Raw genomic sequence first — 25,491 nt, 5'->3', positions numbered from 1 at the left:
CCAGCCGCTCGCTTGCCGCTTGCCCGTTCACCCGCCCGCCCGCCCGGCTGCTCGCTTGCCGCTCGAGAGCAAGAGGGGGAGAGATAGAGAAAGAGAGAGAAGGAAAGAAAGAGATGAGAGAGGGAGGAAGAGAGTGTGAGAGAGGAAGAAGCAAGATAGAGAAAGAGAGAGAGAAAGAAAGATGAGAAAGGAAAGGAGTGACGTCATCAGGTGGAAAAATCGCGATATAGCGTTTCGCGAAGATTGAGATCGCGAAAATCAAGGGATCACTGTACTCAGTACTTGTTTTGGGCCCCTTTTGCAGTAATTACTGCCTCACCGCGGCATGGCATGGAAGCTATCAGCCTTTGGCACTGCTAAGGTATTATGGAAGACGCTTCAATAGCGGCCTTCAGCTCTTCTGCATTGTTCTGTCTCAAGTCTCTCATCTTTTTCTTGGCAATGCTCCATAGATTCTCTATAGGGTTCAGGTCAGGCGAGTTTGCTGGCCAATCAAGCATAGCAATCCCACAGTCATTGAACCAGGTTTTGGTGCTTTTGGCAGTGTGGGCAGGTGCCAAGTCCTGCTGGAAAATTTAAGTCAGCATTCCTATAAAACCTGTGGAAGAAAGCATGAAGTGCTCCAAAATCCCCTGGTAAACGGCTGCGTTGACCTTGGACCTAAGGAACCACAGTGGACCAACACCAGCAGATGACATGGCTCCCCAAATCAACACAGACTGTGGAAACTTCACACTAGACTTTAAGCATCTTGCTGTGCGTGCCTCTCAATTCTTCCTCCCTACTCTAGGGCCTTGGTTTCCAAATGAGATGCAAAAGTTTTCACAGTCTCTGTTGATTTGGGGATTTCAATCCTTTTTTAATTGATCACATGTGTAATATTCTAATTTTTGAGATGGTGAATTTGGAGTTTTCATGAGCTGTACCCCATAATCATCACAATTATGACAAATCACAGCTTGAACTATCTTGCCTTGCATGTAATGGGTCTCTCTCATATACAGTATTACATTTCACCTTTTAAGTTGCATTACTGAAATAAATGAACTTTTGCACCATATTCTAATTTTTTGAGTTTCACCTGTATAATGTGTATAGAGTGATAGAGCAATAGCAGTTGCATGGCAAAAAAAGAGTAAGTGTTTCTGAATGATATCCTTTTAGAATTAATATTTGGATTGATGACAGTGGTACTTAGCATCATAAATCACTGCTTCCCTCATTTTAAAAAGTAAAGCGCTAAGGCAGAAAGCGATAAAATAGCAGAAATTGAGTTGACTTGTTAAGAGTTTGTTGGTAATGTAGGTCACAATCCAGATTGCTGAGACAAATGTAAAAACCTTTAATACTGGCCAAAATTCTGAAGTCATCCTTAATCCCCTGTGGAGAGTCTCCCAAATTCCAGGACATTTTACCTATAGTACATAGTGGTGTTATCAAATAATGGAATTGAATGGGGGATGTGGAGCATTTATCAATGAACTTGATCATAACTGTAGTTAATCAGCAATCAGTTCCTCTGCTCCTACAATAATTTCTGATACATTGTATATTTTTCTCTCTCCTCAGACTACTCAAGCGGATTTGGTGGGAAATACGGTGTGCAGGCTGACAGAGTAGACAAGAGTGCCCTGGGGTTTGATTACCAAGGAAAAACAGAGAAACATGAATCCCAGAAAGGTTTGTCGCCAAGATGATATCATAGGAAGATCCTAAATAATTCCTTCTCTTTACAAGACTGCAAGAATTCTTCTTGTTTTTATAGCTTCATTATCACTTTATTTCTGAGAAGTTAGTTGATGTGGATAATATTTCTAGCTTTATGTTTTCTGCCTGTGTGGATGCTTATGGAATAGAAGACATTAAAATACTGGGAGTTCAGTGTGCCTCTATGCCAGTAAAGGGCTACCAAATTTTTTACTGCCACACTGTGGGTGTGGCTTATACAGGACGCCCTGCATTTTTTTCAACATCTTTCTGTGCAAATTTGGTGCTCTGGGGTGGAGCTCCATTTTCGCTACCCCACTGCGTTTCCCCCTGTCTGGGCAGTAGCCCACCCCGATCTATACACAAACATAATCATACCCACAGTCCATTTTACTCTAACAGCGTACCATTGAATCTAGTCCTGATGTAACCCTAGCTTGAGAAATAATCATCCCATCTAGTGGGTTTAGCAATACTCCTTTCTAATGTATTCTTCTTTTGTTTCACAAAAATAATGGTAACTAACACTGTTGTGGATCTTATTTATAACAGAATTTACTGGAAGCATCAAATGAGAAAATGCCACACAATTAGAATTAAAAATATCCCTGTTCTGCCTCTACAGGAAGTACCGTATTTTTCACACTATAAGACACAATCCCCTCCCCCAAAACTGGATGGAAATGTGCGTCTTATAGAGTGAATATTGTGGTGGTGGGGAGGGGGATTGGGGCCGCCGGCGGGCGACACTGGAGCCTTTGCTGCTGAGCAGATGATTGGTGGTTGGATTGGCCTCCCAGAATATCACCAAGCAGCTGTTCTAGGTGGTGGTGGCGATCCCCACCACCTAGAACAGCTGGTTGGCAGTATTCAAGAAGGCTGATCCAACACCAATCAGCTTCTCGGCAGCAAAAGCTCTGTCGTTCCCTGGCGGCAGCAACTCAGCTCCATTGAGTGGTTGTGGGTGCAACGTAGCAGGGCCCTGACAAGCGACATACTGGAACTGCGATAATGTGCTGAAGCTACCCAGACTATTTGCTGCTTGTTGCAAGGGTGCTAGTCAGTTGAATACCAGAGGGATGCTGGGAGGCAGATTTTTTTTCTTGATTTCCTCCTCTAAAGCTAATGTGTATCTTATGTTCTGGTGCATCTTATAGTGCAAAAATATTTCAAATTTCATCTTTATCCTAGAAAGAGCATCGGAGCATTAAAAAAATCATTTCATCCAGTGAGATTTGATACCTAAGCAAACATGTTCAGACTTGCATTGAAAAAAGTTGAAGTTGCAGAGTTGAAGTTACTAATCCTCTCTTCTCTAAACTGAATTGCATTGAAAAAAAGTTGAAGTTGCATTGAGTTGAAGTTACTAATCTTCTCTCAATGAAGTAAGGTGTTCCTAACATAGATCTAAATCTATGCTGTATTAGTTTTCTGCTTCTTTCCAAATTTTGTTTGCCTTTCTGTCAAAAAAAATGGGAGTTTAGTAGGAATTTGAATAATTTTTAGGAATCTGAATAATTTTTGCAATCATCTCTTTCACTTTCTGTTCTTGTGTATGGGGAAAGTTGTGATTCAGAATACATTGTATACAGCAGTGATGGCAAACCTATGGCGCAGATGCCACAGGTAGCATATTTGCCAGCACGCGAGCTGTTGCCCTAGCTCAGCTCCAAGTTGCATGAGTGTGCTGGTCAGCAGAATTTTGGCTCACACAGAGGCTCTGGGAGGGCATTTTTGGCTTCCAGAGAGTCTCGGAAGGGGGGGGGGAATGGGGAGGGCATTTTTTACTCTTCCCCAGCTCCAGGGAAGCCTTTGGAGCCTGGGGAGGGTGAAACACGAGTCTACTGGGTCCACCAGAAGTTGAGACTCCAGGGAGTGTGGGAAGCTGTTTTTGCCCTCCCAAGGCATTAAATTATGGATGTGGGCACTCATGTGGGCACCCATGCTTTTTCAGCATCCGAGGAAAAAAAGGTTTGCCATCACTGATATACAACATAGATTGTGGCATATGGTTTATTACATTTCTTTTAGACAGTTGTCTCCAGGGCATAAACAGTATGCATTTATTGAAGTCTAGTTCTCAATTTTTCTGCCCAAAATGATTCTCATTGTTTTATGATTGTTTTGAATTAAGCTGAATTGATTTATTTACATTTAGGCACAATGGTAATTATACTTTTTCCCCAAATAGCATCCCCCCCCCCCCCAAATGCTATACTTTCTTCTAAATTCTGATGTTTCTAAAGCAGTATAACTAGAGCTTGTTGCCAGAAATGGATAGTCATTTTGGAAACCTATTGGAAGGAATGACAAACCTCACTGCTATATTAGAACAGGTTTTAAATCAGAATAGTTTGCTTACTTCTTTATACGTACGACAAAGATACACTTGGAATATACAGTATATTGTTGGCTTACCTCTGGTATAGAACTGATCCTAGGCACATCACTACCCTTCCTTATGTGACATTGTCAGTTTACAAGACAGTATTCCCAGTTTCCAAAAACATGTTCATACCCCCTGCTTAGATCTTTTGGTTTTACTGCATGCGCATTTACTGCTACATTGAAAGCATAGTTAGCCATATTTAAGGGAAACCAAATTCTGAGTTAGTCAGTCTTTAAAATGAACTTGCTCTTGCTCATCTTCCTCCAACTGATCCTCAGAGTCTCATCTCTTGATGATTCAGCTGAACCCGCAAACTCTTTCCATTAAAAATAACCATTGGCTAAATGATTATAGGTTTTTATGGAATTTTTAAATCCATGCCAAGAGTCAGTAATCTGAATCAAGTAGCTATAAATTATTAAAAGTCCAATGTCTTTAGTTTGTACTATTATGAATGACTGTATTTTTTTTACTCCCATCTCCAGATTATTCTAAAGGTTTTGGTGGTAAATATGGTGTGGACAAAGAAAAAGTGGATAAAAGTGCTGTTGGCTTTGAATACCAGGGCAAAACTGAAAAACATGAATCACAGAAAGGTTTTTACTTTATTTTATTCCATGAAATTGTTGGACTCGATCTTCTTTAATATATCTGCATGAACCAAGGCTTTCAAGTCTTAAATCTACAAACTGTTTTATGAAAATCGTTTCCATCCCTTTTGCTGTCATTAAAATGTATTTAAGAGATTGTTGGTTACTATAATCTGACCCTCCATTTAAAAAAAAAGTCTCCAAAATGAGTTGGAACAATAAAATCTACTCATTTTCTTCAATAGGGCTTGTAGGATAATAAAAATAAGACTAAAACAGACGCATGCTCAGTGCCGGAAACTTGGCTTCTGCGCATGCTCAGAAGAAAAAATAATATTTTAAATTTTTTTTTAAAGGATAGTGGTGCCCACGGACTGGCACCTACCAAATCAGATCCATGACATTACCAGTGGGTCGCTACCAATTCGGGCAAACCAGTCCGAACCAGAAGGAACCCACCTCTGGATCTGAGCCTTCATTTTTTATGCATAGTTCAGACTGATATTTTACTATCTAGAGGAAAAAGTTAGATTATATATTTCATAATTTGATATAACAAATGCCTGCTGGTCTTTGACATACAGCATAAGCAGCAGCCACTAACAAGTTTGGTTGCTTTGATTTGCAAGAATATACTTTTATGAATTACTGATTTAAGTTAAAACATTAACTGCATTTAGACATCATACGAGGACACAGTTTGTTAAAATAAGCGAGAGTCAGTCTTGCAAAGTCACCACTGTTTGTTTAGATTGGGATTTTTTTTTCTTTTTTGGTCTCTCTCCCTTTTCCCCTGTATCTCTCTTGAATGTCTGTAATAGACTTGAATAGGACACAAAAAGCCAGCTGAGCCAGGAAATCACAAGCAAACCAAGTGCTTGTGCTTGCATGTTATGTTCAATTTTGATTCAGGTTATTAGGCTATTAATGGACCGTATTTTCAGGTCATAGGTTTTTTTTTTCCTAAAACAACCAATGGTTTATTCATTGATTACATTCTCTCATTCTATTCATGCCATGCTACTGTACATATGGGTTAGCTTTATATGTAAACCAAACAATTAATTTGTACATATGCTTTAATTAAACTTTTTGAATGTGTGGGCTTTTGTTATTTTACATATATTAATAACACTGTCCATCATTATTTGGTTGGAAAACAAAAGAGTGTTGATTATATGATCTAATTACTTATAAGCTTTTCAAAGGCATAATTGTTGACTAAAATTGGAAAATTGCTAGGCATGCACATTCAATAATTAAGTCTGAATCTAGTGAATGCTTAGGATTATAACCTTGGCATATTAGGTTTTTTTTTAGTAGTTTCTTTGTTTCTCTCTTGTTCCTAGATATATCTTTTTATTTATTTATTTGAGTTTTGTCCCATCTTTATTACTTTACTAAAGGTGATAAACATATATAATATTCCTTTGGTCCAAAGGTTTTGGATTTCTTGCTATTTTCCTTTGGGTTAAACCCCCCCCCCCCAACTTAAAATGACTTCTTCGACAACGATCAGATACAAATAACTTCTTGTAATGTTTCCTTAACACAGACTATACGAAAGGTTTCGGTGGAAAGTTTGGCGTACAGACTGACAGACAGGATAAATGTGCACTTGGCTGGGATCACCAGGAAAAAGTACAGTTGCACGAATCTCAAAAAGGTACATTTACGGATAAGCTTTGCATGCACTGTTGGGCATAACATTAGATAGTTGAAAATAGAAATAGGTAAATAAATATGGCTAACTGCTACTTCATTCAATTGCTTTTGTGCAGTGTTTCTAGAGGGTGGGGGAAATGGATTGTAATCAGAAAGGGGAAATTTAATCTTAATTTGTTAAAACAGGAGAGGAGAGCTATTCAATTGTTGTTAAATTATCTCCCCCAGCCTTTATTTAAAGATGTTAAAATAGGGCTTCCCTACTCATTTGGCAATTCAGTAGTATCTAAAAAAGGATAAAGCCGTAGGAACTGAGTAAGTCTATTTTGCACAAAATGCAGCTTGTTCATGATCAGCTGTTTACAGCTAATCTTCAATTTATGATTATTCATTTAATAACTGTTGAAAGTTATTACAGTCCTGAAAAAAAGTGATTTAATGATTGATCCTTGCACCTACATCCACAGTATCCCGTGGTCACCTGATCCAAATCCAGGTGTTTGGCAACCAATATGCATTTACATCCAGAGGTCATGTGATCGCCACTTGCAGCCTTCCTAACTGATTTCTGACAAGCGAAACCAATGGGGAAAGTTATATTCACTTAATGACCATAGGGATTCACTTTACAACCACAACAAAAAGGTGCAACTCAATGACTGCCCCACTTAGCAACATAATTTCCAGTACCAATTATGTTTTTAAGTACCTATACCGGTGATGCCGAACCTTTTCGGCACCGAGTGCTAAAACTGGAACATGCACCACAGCCCTGGAAACTGAAAGATCACCTGGTCTTCTGGTTTCCAGAATGCGGATGCGTGCTGGCCAGCTAGTCTTTGCATGTGCTGGAGCATTGGCAACCCTAAGAGTAGCTGGCTGGAATGTGCATGCACATGCTTGTGCCGAAAAGCAAACGAACAGCTGGCACAGCTGCCATAGGTTCGCCATCACAGACCTAGATAGTGCAAACAATTTAATCTCCCTGAGAATGTGTGTATTTTAAACTAGCACTGAAACATGATTAAAAGTGAGTAGGCTGAAATTAGAAACTGTAATTTGTTTAGTGTATCTGGCATATTGCGTTGGTTACATGCGTGTTTATGGTGATACCACATTTGGAATACTGTGTTCAGTTCTGGAGACCTCACCTACAAAAAGATATTGATAAAATTGAACGGGTCCAAAGACGGGCTACAAAAATGGTGGAAGGTCTTAAGCATAAAACTTATCAGGAAAGACTTAATGAATTCAATCTGTATAGTCTGGAGGACAGAAGGAAAAGGGGGGACATGATCAAAACATTTAAATATGTTAAAGGGTTAAATAAGGTTCAGGAGGGAATTGTTTTTAATAGGAAACTGAACACAAGAACAAGGGGCACAATCTGAGGTTAGTTGGGGGAAAGAACAGAAGCAACATGAGAAAATATTATTTTACTGAAAGAGTAGTAGATGCTTGGGACAAACTTCCAGCAGTCGTGGTTGGTAAATCCACAGTAACTGAATTTAAACATGCCTGGGATAAACATATATCCATCCTAAGATAAAATACAGGAAATAGTATAAAGGCAGACTAGATGGACCATGAGGTCTTTTTCTGTCGTCAATCTTCTATGTTTCTATGTTTATGTCCGTGTGCTACATTCCACCTGAATATAAATGCAAAATTTACATTCAGGTTCGTAAGTACTGAATATTGTGTGAGAGGATAACCTTTTTTGTATCAGACTGCATGCTTCTTAACATTTTGAAGGGATGTTGAACTTCAGATGATGGTAAAGTGGAGTGGAGAGAATTTGCGTGTCTGATACTTTCCTCTCTCAAAATGTGCCTCTGGAAAATGAGCATATGAGAGAAAGTTAAAAAAAACCCATCTCCTGCTATGTTGGATGTGTGAGTGTTATATGTATACTCAATAGCAAGAAACACTTCAATTTGGAAATTGCTGTATCCTCCAGCATGAAATTTTACAGTCTAAAAGCATTTCTTAAAATTTAACATCTACAGGTAAATAACCTCTTTTTAGACAAAACCTTCCCTTGTTTTTAACAAGCTTTTTAGTTCATCATGTATGTTGTGTCTAAACATGTTCCTCTTTTCCCCATCCCCTTCCTTCCCTTGGTTTTTCCCCCCCCACTTACCCTTATATACTGAATTTCTCAGATTATAAGAGTGGTTTCGGAGGGAAATTTGGTGTTCAAACTGAAAGGCAGGACCCATCAGCTGTGGGCTTTGACTACAAGGAGAAACTAGCGAAGCACGAGTCCCAACAAGGCAGAGTTTTCACTTCTAACTCTTACACAGTGCCATCATTTCTAACCCAGACCTAAGCTGCTCATTGTAAAGCCGTATTTAATGCATGGCAACTTTAATTTCTTCCTTTCCATGTACATCAGGGAAATAATTAAGTGACCTTCAGTGACTTTAATAATCCTGTATTTCTCTGAATGACAGTGCATCATCCCATCTAATTGTGCTGCTTGGTGTACATTCCAGCAAACTTTGGGGGTGCTCAACCAACAATGTATATATTTTTAATCCCAGCCTTGCTTTCCATAATCTGGCCAGTAAATCCTTTGGCTCCTATATGTTTAGTACAGAAATCCAGATTTCTTTACTAATTGCAGAAACTTATTATAAAAATGGTTTCAAAATGAAAATACAAAATCACTTTGCCAAAGTTAGTACTGAAGTTGATGATATAGCTATATATTATATGATAATGACCATAGAATGATTTTAACTTTTTTCCATTAGAAATATACCTGAGCAGGCAACTAGATAAGAACTTTCTATTTGAGTAATGACTTGCTTCATGCAGTGTATTCATTAACATGAGCGCATCTGGAATTATTATATCATTAATATTTTAGGTAAATATTCTTAATTCCAGTTTTTCATGTTTCCCTCACAAAAATGTGTATCTATGTAATATAAATGTGCATTGCGTCTGTTTGTAAAATAAGTCAAAGTAAGCAGGAGATTTTAAAAAATCCTTTAATACTTGATTCATCCTTGTGATTTTTGTTACTGTATGTCCAGCACAAACATGTTTGTGCAGCATTTAAATGTCTTCTTGTTGGCAACCTTTACAAACATCACATGGCCATTGTTTTTAAATCCTTAAGACTTCACAATACTTGTTCTTTTTAAGTAAACAGAATGGAATGCCTTGAAATAGTGGCCTTCACGAAGAGGCAGAATGTCAGGCTTCAGTCTCTTCTCTGACAATGTGACAATTGATCAAGGCTGCACTGGGGATATGGCCTAAGACAGGTGTCTTGAGGGAGGGCAGCTCTTCCTTTGCTCGGAACTGATTTCATTTCAGCCAATGGATGTGGAAGCATGCTTTAGCCTGTTATCACTTGCATACCTGCCGATGCTTTGGGGCTGTCAGAATATATACTTTTCCTTTTGCATCTAGTTATTTTGGTTATTTTGGCATGGCTGCAACCATTGGATACTTTGTGCATGAACATCCTTTGGGTAGCTAAAAGGAGAGAAAAGCATTTACAATAAATTGTTTTTGTTCTGTTTTTAGATTATTCTAAAGGATTTGGTGGAAAGTATGGTGTCCAGAAAGATCGGATGGACAAGGTATTGAATTAAATGAGTTATGGGGTTAGCATTCTCCACTAATATTAAAAACCATTCCACTATCATAAGGACTACTTTCTCTGAAGACATTCTTGTCTTGTTAAGAAGGACTGTGCAGTCTACAGAAAAGATTGCAAAGAAGTGCTTCAGATCTCACATAGAGCCAGCTCCTCACTACTGTTTGATAAATCGCGCAGGTAGGTTTTTTTTTTAAGTTCCTGTGTTCCAAGCTGGGAGAAAAAGCCATGGATGTGTTAATGAATCCAATCATTATAGCAGCCTATATTTGATGCAGACCACAAAGCAGCAAACCTTTTAGGTACATGTGCAAGAACAAAAACAGATGAATAATGACTAGCAGGAAGCCGCTTTGGTTTGCATGAATTCTGAATCCTTGCACGTCCTTTTTGAAGCCTGTACAGCCCCTTTTTACAGATTATTAAGATTTTTGCTTTACAGTAGAAATCTGGACACTTTAGTGCAAATATGAAAAGAAAAGGAACAATTGGCTAGCAGGAATCATAGAATAACATAATTGGAATTCCTCATGGAGTCCTACTCCTGTTCAAAGGACAAATGCAGTTAAAACATTTCCAATGGCATGTGGTATGTAGGTATGGTTATATGTGTATAGGTATATATGTGTACGGCAAGAGAATATATGGATGAAAAGTAATGAAGAAGAGAAGCAACCTAGAACTAAGCATAACTTCCCTAATGATGAGAGCAATTAACCAGTGGGATGGCTTGCCTTCAAAAGTTGTGGTTGCTCCATTACTGGAGGCTTTTAATAAGAGACTAGACCAGGGATCTCCAACCGCCGGTCCGCGGACCGGGCCCGGGCCGTTGGGGGTTTTCAGCCGGTCCGCGGCGCCAGGGCCCCCTCGGCCTTTCCGCGCTGCCCACCGCCCGCCCGATTTGCCCCCTCTGCTCCTCTGCCACCTCCTGCCTTTCACCGCAGCTCCTCCCGCACCCGGAACGCACGCCTTGCCCGCCTCACATTTGCCGAGAGGACTTTCGCCCCGGGCTCTCAGCAAGGGGGCTGCATGAGAGGCGGGGCCGGCGGAAGGTGATATTCAATGTCGGGGGCGCACGGGCGGTTTTGCGCGCGCTCCCTATCTCCCTGCTAGCCCACTCGGAATACTGTATTCAAAATAAGAAAAGCCTTCGCCGGAGAAGAACGGAGAGAGAACGAGAGTGAGTGAAAGCAACAGACAGCAAGATAGAAAGAAAGTGAGAAAGAGAGAGTGAGAGAAAGGGGGAGAGAGAAAGAGATAGCAAGAGAGAGAGAACAAGAGAGAGAAAGAGCGTGAGAAACAAAACAAGAGAGAAAGAGAGAGAGAGAGAAAGCAAAAGAGACAGAAAGAAAACAAGAGAGAGAAAGTGAGAAGAAGAGAGAGAAAGAGGGGGAGAGAGAGAAAGAGAGAGGGGGGAGAGAGAGAAAGAGAGGGAGAAAGAGAGGGAAAGGGGGGAGAGATAGCAAGAGAGGGAGAGAGAAAGAGAGAGGGAAAGGGGGAGAGAGGGGAGAGAAAGAGGAGATAAAGGAAGAGGAGAGAGAGAAAGGAAGAGAAAGAAAGAAAGGGATAGAAAGAGAGAGAGAGTGAGAGATGCTCAGTGAGCCTTTCTTTGAAGTTGCCTTTCTTTCTTTCTTTCTTTCTCTTTCTTTCTTTCTTGCTCTTTTTCTTTCTCTCTTTTACCTTTCCTTCCTCTATTTCTTTTCTTTCTCCTTCCTACCTTCTTCCCTCCCTCCCTCCAGTCCTTCCTCTCTTACTCTCCCCTTTCATAAGTTTCCTTGCTTCCTTCCTCTGTTCCTGTCCCTTCCCTCTTTCCTTCTTTCTTCCTTCCTTCCTTCCTTTCCTCCCTTCCTTTCCTCCCTCCATTTCTTGCTTTCCTTTTCCTTCCTCCCTTCTTTCCTCCCTCATTCCCTTCTTTCACTCCTTCCTCTCTTACTCTCCCCTTTCACACCTTTCTTTGCTTCTTTGCACCCTTCTTCTGTTCCTGTACCTTCCCTCTTTCCTTCCTTCCTTCCCACCCTCCGTCCATTCATTCACCCATTCCTCTCTTGATCGCCCCTTTTACGGCGCCGCTGACAGCTAGCTCCCCCCCCCCCCCACCGGGCCATGGAAAACTGGTCTAGCTGAAAGCCGGTCCCTGGTGCAAAAAAGGTTGGGGACCTCTGGACTAGACAGCTACTTTTCTGGAATGGTTTGGGCAGTAGTTTCCAACCTTTATTTGGCCCTGCCCTACCTAAGCATCTCTAAAATTCTGAGCCCCCCCCCCCAATGATATATAATTCTTATTATTCAAAAGGTGAACTCACCTGGAGGAAGCCTAAAAGGCCATTAACTAGGTTTAAACAAGGTTCCAATTAAAAATGAAATTGCCCCCCTGTGGGGCGTGGGCTCCATGTTAGGAACCAGGGGGTATAGGGTCTTCTCCTGGAGCAGGATGTTGGACTAGAAAACTCCTAGGTCACTTCCAATTCTGTTAGTCTGGTGTGTGTATATGTGTGTACAGTATGTTCATATTACAGTTTTACTGCACCTCTTTCTCTCGTATAAATTCATTTCAAAACATCTGGGAAGAACTTATGTATATAACTTACCCTATGATGTAGTAGTAAATGCTGTGGTTTGTCTAAGGAATTTATTTTTGTTCTTTTTTGTCAGTGCTTCTCACCCTTCGTAATTTTAAGATGTGTGAATTTCAAATTCTAAAACTCCAACCAGCAAGTACCCTGTTTCTCCCCCAAAAAGACATCCTCTGATAAGCCCAATCAGGCTTTTGAATGCATGGCAATAAGGCCAAGCGCTTATTTCAGGATTCAAAAAAATATAAGAGACTCTTATTTTCAGGGAAACACAGTAAGTTGGAGATCCATACATCTTAAAGTTGCCAGTGTTGAGGAACGCTGCTTTATATGTACTGAGTTCCATTTTCTTGTATTGATAGAATGCATCATCTTTTGAAGATATTGAGAAATTGTCTTCAACATATCAGAAGACCAAACCAGTAGAAGCTGGTAAGATCCCCCCTTTTGTACTTTTTAATTATATAATTGAGTTTCCTTTAATCTCATTATATCAGCAAAGAGCTGCTAACAAGTCTTGAAATGCCTAGCTTTTAAAGTTTGGGTGAAAAAAACAGAAGTCAAGTAGCCATCCAAGAGCTGAAGAAGCTTCTTGGATGAGAAGCGAAACATCTTCAAAGAAAAAAAATAGTAAGCCTGGTTACCTTTGGGAGAGCCATCTAATATAGCAATAGCATTCAGACTTACATAACACTTCACAGTGCTTTTACAGCCCTCCCTAAGCTGTTTACAGTCAACATATTGCCCCATGCAATCTGAGTCCTCATTTTAATCACTTCAGAAGGATGGAAGGTGGAGTCAGCCTTCAGCCTGGTGAGATTTGAACTGCCAAATTGCACTCAGCTGGCAGTCAGCAGAAGGAACCTGCAGTACTGCACTCTAACCACTGCACCACCACGGTTCTTGTTTTCTGCCTACATCCCCTATAGAGCAAGGCTATTGTTTAAACTGAACGTGTCAACCTATCATTAGTCATATATTTGGAGCCATCTTTCATTTCCTAATTTAAATCAGTAACTAGACAAGCTGTGACTCTTTTGAGTCATCATTTCAGAGATACTTCCTTACCTAAACAAAGAAAACAAAATGACCATGGGCAAAAAAATTAATGGGCTGGGAGTGACTTTGACTTCCTGTTTGGGTTCCCCATTGAAGTTCCTTGTGAGGCAATGAGCATCAGAAATCTCCCTTCCCTCCCCTCCTCTTCCCAGAAGGCAGGAGAGAGGAGGGAAGTGAGAGGTTGGACAAGTGGCCAGGATATTGTCATTGCAAATGAAGATCACACGTAGAGGTGGTATTCAGCCAGTTCTGTCTGGTTCTCTGGAACCGGTAGTGGAAATCACTGGAGGCCTCACCCGCCTGCCGTGGCTTTGTGCTATCCTACTTGTGCATGTTTTTGAGGCCGGGCGCATGCACAGAAGGGCTGTATGTGCACACATTTGCAAACTGGTAGGGAAGGTAAGCAAAAACCATCCCTGATCACATGAATGCAAAAGTGTAGTGGCGGCACTGAAGCAGCAGCACCCTGGACAGCAGCTCTGAAACAACCACAATTTCTCCAAATTTGAGAATAATGGCTCCCAGGAGTCTTTGTTGACAAAGTTTCACCCAATTGAAAGTTGCAAAATATCAAACAGACACAAACACTTTAATAGCATGTAGATGGATTCAGTTTAAGCTTTCAGCCAGTGCATGTTTTGTGGCAGATGTTGCTATCAGGAAGTTGAATGAGTTACCCTCCGTAACACCCTGTGGTCTTTTATAACACCTTGTGATCATGCTAGCTCAGGAATTCTGGGAGTTGAAGTCCACATGTAATAGAAGAGACAACTTTGCCTACCCCTGGTTTATAACACAAATAATTTGTAGTCTGACCAATTCACTAAATAATTGCTCTGGATTTTGAGAAGAAATGATTGGGAATTGTTTCTGAAGATTTATTGGATAATCATTTTCATATTATGAACCATTACAGCAAATGCCAAAACAAGCAACATCAGAGCCAACTTTGAAAATCTAGCTAAGGATAAAGAACAAGAAGACAGAAGAAAGGCGGAAATTGAAAGAGCTCAAAGGATGGCCAAGGACAAGGAGGAACAAGAAGAGGCTAGGAGGATACTTGAAGTTGGTGAAATTCATACTTTTGTCTTTCTATCTCCCCTGAATTTGGTCACACTATTGCAAGTGTAGATTCTGAATGAGAGTAAAATCAAGTCCCAACTCCAGCTTTCTTTGTGTCAGCTTTCTTTCAAAGCTCCCTTATGTAACTAAGTAATAAATATTCTTAAATTATGGGTTGTAAAAGACTAAGACAAATACAGGTAGTCCTTGAATTACAATCATTCATTTAGTGACCATTTGAAATTACAGTGGAACACCTACAATCCTTGCAGCATCCCCATAGTCACAGGAGCAAATTCAGTTGCTCGGCAACTAGCGTGTACTTATGACCGTTGCAGTGCCTTGAGGTCATGTGATCACCATTGGCTTCCAATAAGCAAAGTCAATGGGGGAAATCAGATTCGCTTAATAACCACCTGATTCACTTAACTGTAGTAATTCACTAAACAGCGGTTGTAAAAAAAAGTTGTAAAATGGGGCAAATCTCATTTAACTTGCTTAGCAACAAAAATGGGCTTAATTGTGGTGGTAAGTCAAGGATTGCCTGTGGTTGTTTTCTAAGGAGCAACTTGACACCTGCTGCAGTATAAATCATATAAAATATAAGAAATTGTCACTCTATGCCAGGGGTATCAAACTGGATTTCTTCGAGCGTCAGATCAACATTGTAGTTTTCCTCTATGGGCCAGCGGTTGGGGGAGGGGGGGCGTGTATCCTGTTTTGCTTGCCAGAGGCACCATAGGGCAATCATTTACTATTTCTAGGTCAGCCCTGCGGGCCAGATGTAAGCACCTTGTAGGCCCAGTCCAGCCCATGGGCCTTGAGTTTGACAGCCCTGCTCTATGCAAACGCAGGATAAACAAAAGACCAGCGGTATGTGGAGAGCCACAACTGTTACCGCAGACCAATGGCCAGCTTTCCAAATATGATATTCAGGGTTAATTCAATAATGCTGTTTCATGTTAGATATATTAACACTTGCTTTTGTTTGAGTCTTGTGTAAATGCTACAATAGCCCTTTGTTAAATTCCACTTTTATATGGAGGATAATTTTACTTAATATCTTGAAGAGAGGGGAGCTTTTGTGGTGTAAGCAATAGATCTGTTCCCTTTCAATCAATGTCTGCCTTTAACGTTGGCCTTCCTATTATGAACAAAGGCAATCGTGCTGCCTATGTGGATAGCATGGTCTGTCTTGGAGGCAGATCTATAGCCTGCGGGAAAGACATATCCCTAACACTGTAGCTCTAGTAGAGGGGTCCCCAACTCCAAAGATGGACCAGCACTGGGCTGTGACATGCCAGAAACTGGGCCATGCACAAAAAGTGAAGCTCCATCTGTGGGATGCAGGCTGCATGCAAAACCAACGTCCCCCTTCAGTCTGGAAAAACCTCTCTCCCACGGAACTGGTCCCTGGTACACAAAAGGTTGAGGTCCACTGCAAGTATTTATTTTATGTGGTGATTATTTATTTGAATCCTGCCTTTGTTATTTTCACAAATAACCTGGCAAGGCAAATGTATCCAGCACACCTTCCCCCCCTATTTTCCTCACAACCATGTGAGATTATTATTATTTTATTATTATTTTTTATTAGATTTGTATGCCGCCCCTCTCTGCAGACTCGGGGCGGCTCACAGCAGTAACAACAACAGTATACAATGTAACAAATCTAGAGATAGACTGGGTGAGAAAGACTGCCTGGCCCAAAGTCCCCTAGCTGACTCACAGTCTCTGGTTTCTAGCCTGGTACCTTAACCACTAGACCAAACTGGCTATTATATTAAAATTACATTTGTTATATTATTCTCATTAAGAGATATACTACCATGTTTCCTCGAAAATAAGACCCTGTCTTATATTTTTTTGAATTCTGATTTAAGTGCTTGCCTTATTGCCAAAGCCTGGTTGGGTTTATTATGAGGGGATGTTTTACTTTGGGGAAAACAGGGTATTATAATATTATATATAGGATCTTTAGCTAGGACTTTTATATTATTGTACTCCTGTTGAATTCTGTTAAACTGTTGACCTCATCAAGTGTCACAAGACTACATTTACCGGTAAATTTAAAGTGAAAGGTAGGAGAAGTACTAGCTGCGTTATGGTAAAATATAGTTACCAGAATATGAATTCCTGGTAACATTCTGAGGCAGATTTGCCATAAAATATGCAGAGTCTGCTGGATAAGATGTACTACATTTATTGAAAGGAGATGAATGCTTTCTTCTCTATAGTAATTTTGGTTCTTGAAAAATAAGAGAGCTTATTGTATAAAATATGTTTTTATTGTATAAAAACTGGAACTTTATGTGCTGAGCTGCAGGGGGAAAAAGTCATTTCAATCAAAGAAATCGAAAATCCACTTGATAGTTCCTTGTATGGGTTTAATTAAGAAATATTTTAAATTATTGCTCCTCAATTGCTACCTTTTTAGAATGCATTTAAGACATGAAAGGCATCTTAAAGATAACCCTAGGGAATCCCCACGCAGCCATAGGCTGTCTTACGCCACCTACAGTGTCTCCTTGAGATATTAATGCGGAAAGAAATTGCCTGTCTGCTTTATGATACATGCAGTCTGTAATACAATGCATAAGTACTCTGATGGCTTAATTTACCTCAAACAATCCCTGGTAACAATGGAAAATAATAGACCTCAACTCTGAGATCAACAAGGCAGGAGGAAGACTTGATTCATAAAACGTTTACATGAATTTATATGTCGTGTTTATAGTCTGCCTTCCCATCCAAGAGGTTGTGTCCGTGGGCAGTTTATCAGTACTTAAATATGTGGAGTTCCATGAACATGTGCTAAAATACAGGTAGTTCTTAATTTATGACCGTAACGGTACTGGAGTTTCAGTTGTTAAACAATATGGTGATTTGTCAAGTGACCAGACTTGGTTTTACTACAATTTTTACTACATCCATTAAGTGAATCACTGCTGTTAAGTAACTGACGTGTTCATTAAATGAATAACATGGCAATTAAGCAAAACCAGCTTCCCCAATTGGCTTTACGTGTTAGAAGCCAGCTGGGAAAGTGGCCAATTGCAATCACAGCACAAGAAGCACAGCTCTCGTAAACACAAGCCAGTTGCCAAGCATCTGAATTGCAGCCCCGTGGATGTTGCAGTGGTTGTAACTTCGAGGCCATCCTAACATTGAATCATAGCTTCTGAATAGTTGATTGTTAGCACCTATTTAGGGCTGGGGAAAAAAGCTTTGAAAAAAGCTGTATTCAGAGTATAAGACACACCTGAATTGTCATCCTCTGTTAGGGAGGAAAAAGGTGCGTCTTATACTCATAAAAATACGGTATCACTTTTATTTATGCTGCTGCAAAACTATCAACATGATGCCTATCAACATGATCAGCGTCTGATTAATTTAATGTGAGCAAAAGCTATAAAACAATGGCGCAGCTGGTTCACAAGACTATAGCTGTTCCTGGTTGTTCTGCGTGAGAATTCCTTGAATTGACCAGAATGCTGTGTTTGAGGCAACCACTTCACCAGTTTTAGTGAAATGATCCCTCTTTCCCTAACTACATCTTCTATTACCCTGGTGGTTCTCAGCCTGGGTGTTGGGACCCCTTTGGGGGTCGAACGACCATTTCACAGGGGTCGCCTAAGACCATAGGGAAAGACAAATTTCCCATTGTGTTAGGAACTAAAGCTTCTATTCTGGTGCCTTGGAACATATTTTTGCAATCCGGCCAGTCAGGCATTTACAGTATCCCTCTGACCTTCCTACCAATCAGATTTAAGCTCTGTTGGGAGAATTGGTGCTAGACTTATGGTTGGTGGTCATCACAAAATGAGGAACTGTATTAAGGGGTCGCGGCATTAGAAAGGTTGAGAACCACTGATTTAAGGAGTGGGTCTTGTAAGTCGAGGACTTGTATGAGTTTAAAGTTTGACTTTTGGATCCCAACAAAGCAAGACAACATCCTGATAAAAGGAGAAGGAAGTACTCCCGATGCAATTACATGTTATGGAGTCCTCAGAGAAAGGCTGTGATGGAGGAAGAAATGCATGAGCCATCTCATTCCAAGTGACAGAATTGGGATGGAAAACCCAATGACAGCATTTCCTGAGCAACCTAGGCACCTGTAAGAAGCCATGATGATGTCATTGCACAAATAACATAAATTACAATTGCCCTCTTCCCCTCACTCCCAACTTCATGATTATAGCACTCAAGGTGGTATCCCTGCCTCAGTTATTTGTCCTCATCATTGTAGTCATGAAGAACTGAAAATCACTTGGATCAGTGCCCAGAGTGATCATAATCTAAAGTAGTACTACTTGATTATTGGTTACCTTCAGTTTTAGTCTGCTGCAGTGTTGTGAGTGGTCCACGACCAGGTCGCCTCTTAGTAACAGATTTTGAGGAGGATGAACTGGGTCTGCCTTGGTACCCTAGGCCAGTGTTCGTTCCTAGAGTATGAATACTTATCCTCAAATAACTGATTAAATTAGACCATCTTCAGCCAGAGTGTTTGCATAATCTACCTAAAAAATACCTTTTTGTGCATATTGATGTATGTTTAAACCACATAACCGTTTTTGCAAATCGTATCTTATTTTTTCTTATTTTTTCTTTTAAAAGGAGAAAGCCAAATCCAAGACTCAGAATCCTCCTGAACCTCTAGCTCCACAACCAGTGGAAGAAAAAGTACCATCAAATGTAATCTACGAGGTTGGTTTGGTTGTTTCAATGTCGGAGTCCTTTTTCCAGTGCATTTTGTGTAGCATGTCGATGGCATTCATTCCCTTCTCCCGTTAAAATAATAAACAAAACAGGTGGATCCATTTTAACAGGTTGTCCTGTGTCATTGTGAATTGGTTGACTAATTATACATAACAATATGGCAGAAAAGCCCATAATGTTAATGTGGGGTGGACACACCTTTCCTGAGTCCTCTAATGGGCTGCCAATGGGGTTGGGTGGTCCTGCACAAAATGCACAAGCCTGTCTTCCTTCCTTCCTTCCTTCCTTCCTTCCTTCCTTCCTTCCTTCCTTCCTTCCTTCCTTCCTTCCCTCCCTCCCTCCCTCCCTCCCTCCCTCCCTCCCTCCCTCCCTCCCTCCCTCAATTCATTCATTACACTTTTGTTTAGGCTGTCCCTTTCTACGGACTTAAAAAGTATGTTCCATATAATGAAGTCTAATTACTAAGTATCTACTAGGCAGCTCAATAACCTTTTCCTTTCAAGCACTCTGCAGCTCAGTTTTCAATGCCTTCCTAAAGATTGAAGGCAGACCCAGAGAAGTCATGTTGCTCCCAACTTTATGCACATAGGGTAGCGGCTCTCAGCACATTTTACTACACCCAGTTGGGAGACCTTATAAATGTCCCTAAAAGTTTTCTGGTTGGGCCTCCAAGATGTGTCCCAGATGGCCAAACGGTAGTTTTTAAAGTAACAAAAGGGAAAGAACTTTGGAAAGCAGTCTCTTTGTTAAATTACTCTAATGTTAATAAATGTTACATTCCAGATGAAATCTAATGTAGGTTTTTTTGCCCTAACCTACCCACAACTTTTGGGAATAATGCAAGGCACCCTGTTATTGTGGGGCGTTTATTATTTTATTTTTTTTGCTTAATACATCACAATGGAGAATGTGTTAATAATCAAATATTCTCAAGAATGGTGAAATATCACTAGAAATGTAATGGTCACTTCAGCACCAGCAGCAGGGAACTTGATAAATTCTTCTTGATGTCTTGAGTAATGCTTGCTTTTATTTGTGTAGGATGCTGCTTCCTTCGAATCTGGTTATAAAAATTCCAATGCAAGTCTTCCAAACGTACACGAGCCAGAACAGGACAGCAAAGCTGAAGAATCTGACTATCAAGAAGCAGTTAGTCAGAGAGATCCAGCCTATGAATCGGCGACCGTGTACGAAGAAGCTGCAGTAGGAAATCAGTATCAAGCAGGTTAAACAGCTTCTCTTTTCACTTCTGAAACTTTGGCTAATTCCATGTTGCTCTAGGACAGTGCTTCTCAACCTGGGGGTCGGTACTCCTTTGGGGGTTGAACAACCGTTTCACAGGGGTCACATAAGACCATGGTAAAAGCCAAATTTCCCATGGTGTTAGGAACTAAAATTTCTATTCTGGCGGCTTGGAACATATTTTTACATATTTTTTTTAAAAAAATAGTATTATAAGGTTGTTTTTGGTATCTTGCATTGTTGGTGATTGTGCGATTAGTAGAATTAGGGATAGAATGATGGTAAGTATAATTGTTGGAGAAATAATGTCCATATTGCACCAAGAGTTTTGGTGCCTAAGACCAGTGGAATACTACTATCCTTTGGTAGAGGGAGCTGGAGTTTAGTTCCAGGTAAAAGAGTTAGCAGATCTTATGACACCCTCGTGGTGTGCGAGAAAAAGCTCCTATTATCATGGTCATAGCATGACATTATATTTAAATTGCGCACACCTAAGTATAAGTTCTGGTTTTAGGGAGATTAGTATTAGTGGTAATGTGTGTAGGGTTATGAGAAGGTGTTCTCATGAGTGTGTTTTTGGAGTTAATAAGGAGCGTGCCTATCTATGTGGATAAAAATATATGTAGGGAGTATAATGCTGTGATTAATATGGATATTCCAAACATCATTATTGTGATAGGGCATCAGTTGAATAAGGAGAATGCAATAAGTAGTTCTCACTGTAATCAGCCATTTACAGTGAGAGTGTCCCTTTGACCTTCCTGCTCCTTTGGGAGTATTGGCATTAAAACGTATGGTTGGGGGTCACCACAACATGAGGAACTGTATTAAGGGGTTGCAGCATTAAAAAAAATTGAGAACCACTGCTCTAGGGTATGATCACACTGACAAGTATAAAGAAAACTCAGCATACTGCCTTACACTTGCTTGGAGGTTAGAGGCAAGATAGAAATGTTAAGAAGCAAAATAGGCTTTTTTATTGATAAATTGGGAAAAGAACTTATTTACTGTAATTTTTTTTTGACTTGGTTGCAGGGTTCAATATAGGTGAATTGATGCTAGTTAACAACGCAAATAAATATTTGAAAGCCTCTTCAAGGAGCAAAGAACTTAACAAATAGTAAATTGTGAGGGTGCTGCTTAACTAGCAGTTCTCAAGAGGTGCAGTAAAAATGCCAATGTTATATGGATGACTTATCAGCATTCAATCTAATGGTACCAATAAGGAGACACCTTCATAAATGCCAGACAGTGTACAAAGTAGATGATTTGAAAGTCCTCTGGTGACACGTATCTTTTTCTTTAGATGAAACTGCTTATGAATATGAAAATGACCTTGGAATAACAGCTATAGCCCTATATGATTATCAGGCTGGTAAGTAACACAATAGATAGTTTTATAGTTTTAATTCATAACACTTGGGCTCAGATTTTTACAGTATTGTTTGCATTTGTTCAGTGAACTAGAGATGAACACTCTTCCAAATAACATTTTCTGGAAAAAATAATCATGGTAGCAATAGCACTATTAATGGTACCAATTGACTTTGGGATGTGCTACTTATATCCTCCTGGGCTACTGGTTAATGGGAACCAAAACAAGGTCTGTTTAATTACTGTGTTCATGTCCATTCATTAAGCTTTCATTAAGAGCTGCTTCTGTAGAATTTTGCTGTAGGTAACCCTCAACTTAACAACTATTCATTTAGCAACCATTCTGTTCTGTCGGACTCTGGTAGAATCCTCCCAAAAATTCACAGGTACAAATTTCAGACACACACACGTTTGAAAATTCAAAACAATGTTCTTTATAATAAAATTCACTTAAACCAAGCCCTCTTTTGGTATAGCAAAGAGCACTCGTCTCCAACCAAACTGGTAATTTGTACAAGTCCCTTATCAGTTCTGTGATACTTATCTTGCAGCTGTGAGGCAATTCACAGTCCTTCTTTCACAAAGTGAAACACACTTTGCTCTGGTTTAGTTTCAAAGCGGGGAAAAATCAGCACACAAAAAGTCAAAGTCAGTAAAGCAGTCACAAAACACAACGATCAGATAATCCTCCACAATGGCCAAACCCACAGGCTGCTCTTTATAGCAGCCTTACTAATTACCACAGCCTCACCCAACCACAGATGGCCTCATTTTCTTTGATAATAATCTCTCAGTTGTTGTTGCCTATGCATCGCTCTCTGCATGCTTGGCTATATCATTAACTCTTGTTCCGAATCCAAGGAGGAGCTAGATAATTGATCTCCTTCTGAGCTGTCTGCCACACTCTCCTCCTCCCTGTCACTCATGTCTTCTTGGTCAGAGGAGCCTTCATCAGCAGATTCCACGGGGGGGGGGCAAAACAGGCCTGCAGCATGTGGATGTCTCTCCCACATCCACAGTCCTTGGGGCAGGAGCTGGGCCAGAGTTAACCACAACACATTATAGGATGGGACAGGAGTTGAAATGTAGGGCAGGGGTATAGAAAGACAAAATCAGCTGCCCTAAACTTTGAGTTTCAAAGTCCTTCTGCTAAAACTTCTAACACTTGTTTTTTTTCCCCCCACAGCTGGGGATGATGAGATTTCCTTTGATCCAGATGATATCATTACCAATATTGAAATGATAGACGATGGCTGGTGGAGGGGAGTCTGCAAAGGCAGATATGGGCTTTTCCCAGCTAATTATGTGGAGCTCAGACAATAGAAACGGATGTCTACCGTTTATGCCTTAATACCATGATCATTCGTCTGATTTATTACACTACAAATCATGTGGGGCTTTCTTTTTTTTGGTGCAGGAGAAGAGATTGAAAGGCTCTATTCATACTCCTTTTATATTTAAAATATGTTGCTGATGCTTTTATAAATGTCTATGGGTCCAGAAATTGCTAATATATTGTGACTCTATATCGCCCTGCAGCCTGTTATCATACTTTTTAACGCATTTTGAAAAAGAGGTTTTCTTGATTCCTTTGCCAAATTGGTGACGGTAATTCCCCCCCCCCCCCCTCTATAGAGTTATTTAGTTCTCTCTGACAGTAGTACATGTTACATTTGTACTGTACAAATTATATGCAGGTGTTCTTGTACTGAACATGGTCAATTTTCCAGCTCCCACCTGTCGTATCTAGGTCACATTTCCACTTACTGGGAACATGGCAGGTATGGTTAATGCTAGCTGGCTTGCATCTAGTGGCAAACATTCATGAAACGTTATTCTATGTTAATCTCAGAAAGGACCCAGTATAGAAGTCTACGCTTATTTTTCATTCATATTCTTGGGAAGTGCACAGTCCAGTCAAAAGCTCTGTTGTGCGACTTTAGTTGAACTTTTCCAGAAGTTCTGATAAGGAAGTTTTGTTTATGCTGCTCTTTCTCTCATGCACCTAGAACACTGTGAAATGTTTGGTTTTGGAGATTTAGAAGTTTCCATTACATGCCCTATCTAGCTCTCTCAGCCTGTCACCTTGATGATAAAACAGGCAGGATATACAGCACTAAATTCCAGTTTGTATGATTTGCAAAGAGGGCAATGGCTTCCTCTATAGTAAATCTCTTTTTGGCTATATCTCACTAAAGGAATATTGCTGTTACAAGTACGTTAAAACCTTGGAGGAAATTGCTATTTTTAAACAATGTAGATGACTCATTTTACATATTCAGCTCTGACTGCCAGTAACACTCAAGCAAACTGTAAAGATCTCTCTGTCTTGTCTTTTGCCAAATGTAATGCTGAATTTATTGCCATAATTTCTGTAAAATAAATTGAGAATTAATTACTGATTTTAACCACATAAGCATCCCTACCAAAGACAGCATACAGTACATGTGTCTTCAGTGTTTCTTGTTCATTTCTATTTGGGAAGAGCTATTCAGGGATAAATCGGTCAAAGAAAGAAGTGAATAAAAAAAAAATTAGCAACTAAGTTGAATAAAATATTAAAAAATATTTCTATTGAATGGTAACATGCAGTGTATCTGAGGAAATATGGAATGTAGAGAAAAGTGATCTTGGATGGGATTGGCTAGTTAGACAATCTCTTAAGAAGAATGTATGTAATGTTTATTTTCTGTTGTTTTCCCATCGGTTCCTTGCTTTCTCATAATTACATTGATAATAGTATGTTAAGTGGGCATGGATTTTATATGCAGTTTTAGCTTATTCAATTTGCATAGGACAGCAACTAGGATATATGATTCCTGTTTTTCTTTTTCTTTTGTAAATTAAATATTCAAATAAACTTTTGGAACCCTTTTCCTAGGCTATTTTTGTGTCTGAACTATTCTGAGCCACCAACTGAATGTTAACATATTGCCTTCTGCTGGGTGAAATGCCTTCTATCTTCTTATCTTCAGTTATTGAAGCAGAATCCCAATGGGGAAAACATGACAAAGATATTCTTGCCCTGGTTTTTAAATTATCTGTCACCTAAAGGAGCATCTTCTTACACCAATTATTCCAAGAGAATAGTTGACTCAATAGTCCTGTAGATTGGGGAGAGGGGCGGCATACAAATCGAATAAATAATAAAAATAATAAATAATAATAAAGTGGAGGCCAGGCCCTCTTTTGTAATTTGTGAAACAGTCCCAAAGAGATAAGCGGTGAAAATGTTCATTGGAAGACTGGTATCTTCAAAATTCTGGTGTTTTAGTGTGTTATGAAAATAGGAGTTTCTTGGATAGCAGAAGAGAAAAAAATGTTCATTGAATGAACAACAGTGATGATTTCCACTTACTTTAGCCACGGATTTGCATCACATTTCGAGCGCATGCCCCCTTGCAATTTGGCTTCCGCACATGCTCAGTAGCAGGAATCAACCTAAAACAGCTGAGGAGCTTATCAGCTGTCCTTCCAGCTAATAAATAAAGGCCA

At 39.9% G+C, this 25,491-nt stretch overlaps 1 protein-coding gene across 2 annotated transcripts in view; it reads left to right on the top strand.

Moving 5' to 3' along the window:
- Window positions 1-24,870, top strand: part of CTTN (cortactin) — a 39,925-nt gene extending 15,055 nt beyond the window's left edge. Inside the window, exons 7-17 of one of the 2 annotated variants that reach the window (XM_070761479.1) lie at window positions 1,570-1,680; window positions 4,582-4,692; window positions 6,242-6,352; window positions 8,517-8,627; window positions 9,895-9,950; window positions 12,903-12,972; window positions 14,516-14,664; window positions 19,279-19,368; window positions 20,422-20,605; window positions 21,929-21,997; window positions 23,183-24,870. In XM_070761479.1, coding sequence (XP_070617580.1) covers window positions 1,570-1,680; window positions 4,582-4,692; window positions 6,242-6,352; window positions 8,517-8,627; window positions 9,895-9,950; window positions 12,903-12,972; window positions 14,516-14,664; window positions 19,279-19,368; window positions 20,422-20,605; window positions 21,929-21,997; window positions 23,183-23,319 — 1,199 coding nt within the window. In that variant the 3' untranslated portion in view covers window positions 23,320-24,870. The remainder of the gene's footprint in view (window positions 1-1,569; window positions 1,681-4,581; window positions 4,693-6,241; window positions 6,353-8,516; window positions 8,628-9,894; window positions 9,951-12,902; window positions 12,973-14,515; window positions 14,665-19,278; window positions 19,369-20,421; window positions 20,606-21,928; window positions 21,998-23,182) is intronic. The other variant, XM_070761488.1, reaches the window with a different exon arrangement.
- Window positions 24,871-25,491: the final 621 nt, after the last annotated feature.

The sequence above is a fragment of the Erythrolamprus reginae genome, chromosome 1 (genome assembly GCF_031021105.1).
Source record: "Erythrolamprus reginae isolate rEryReg1 chromosome 1, rEryReg1.hap1, whole genome shotgun sequence".
In the NCBI taxonomy this organism is placed as follows: domain Eukaryota; kingdom Metazoa; phylum Chordata; class Lepidosauria; order Squamata; family Dipsadidae; genus Erythrolamprus; species Erythrolamprus reginae.
This window is presented reverse-complemented; position numbering and strand designations above follow the sequence as displayed.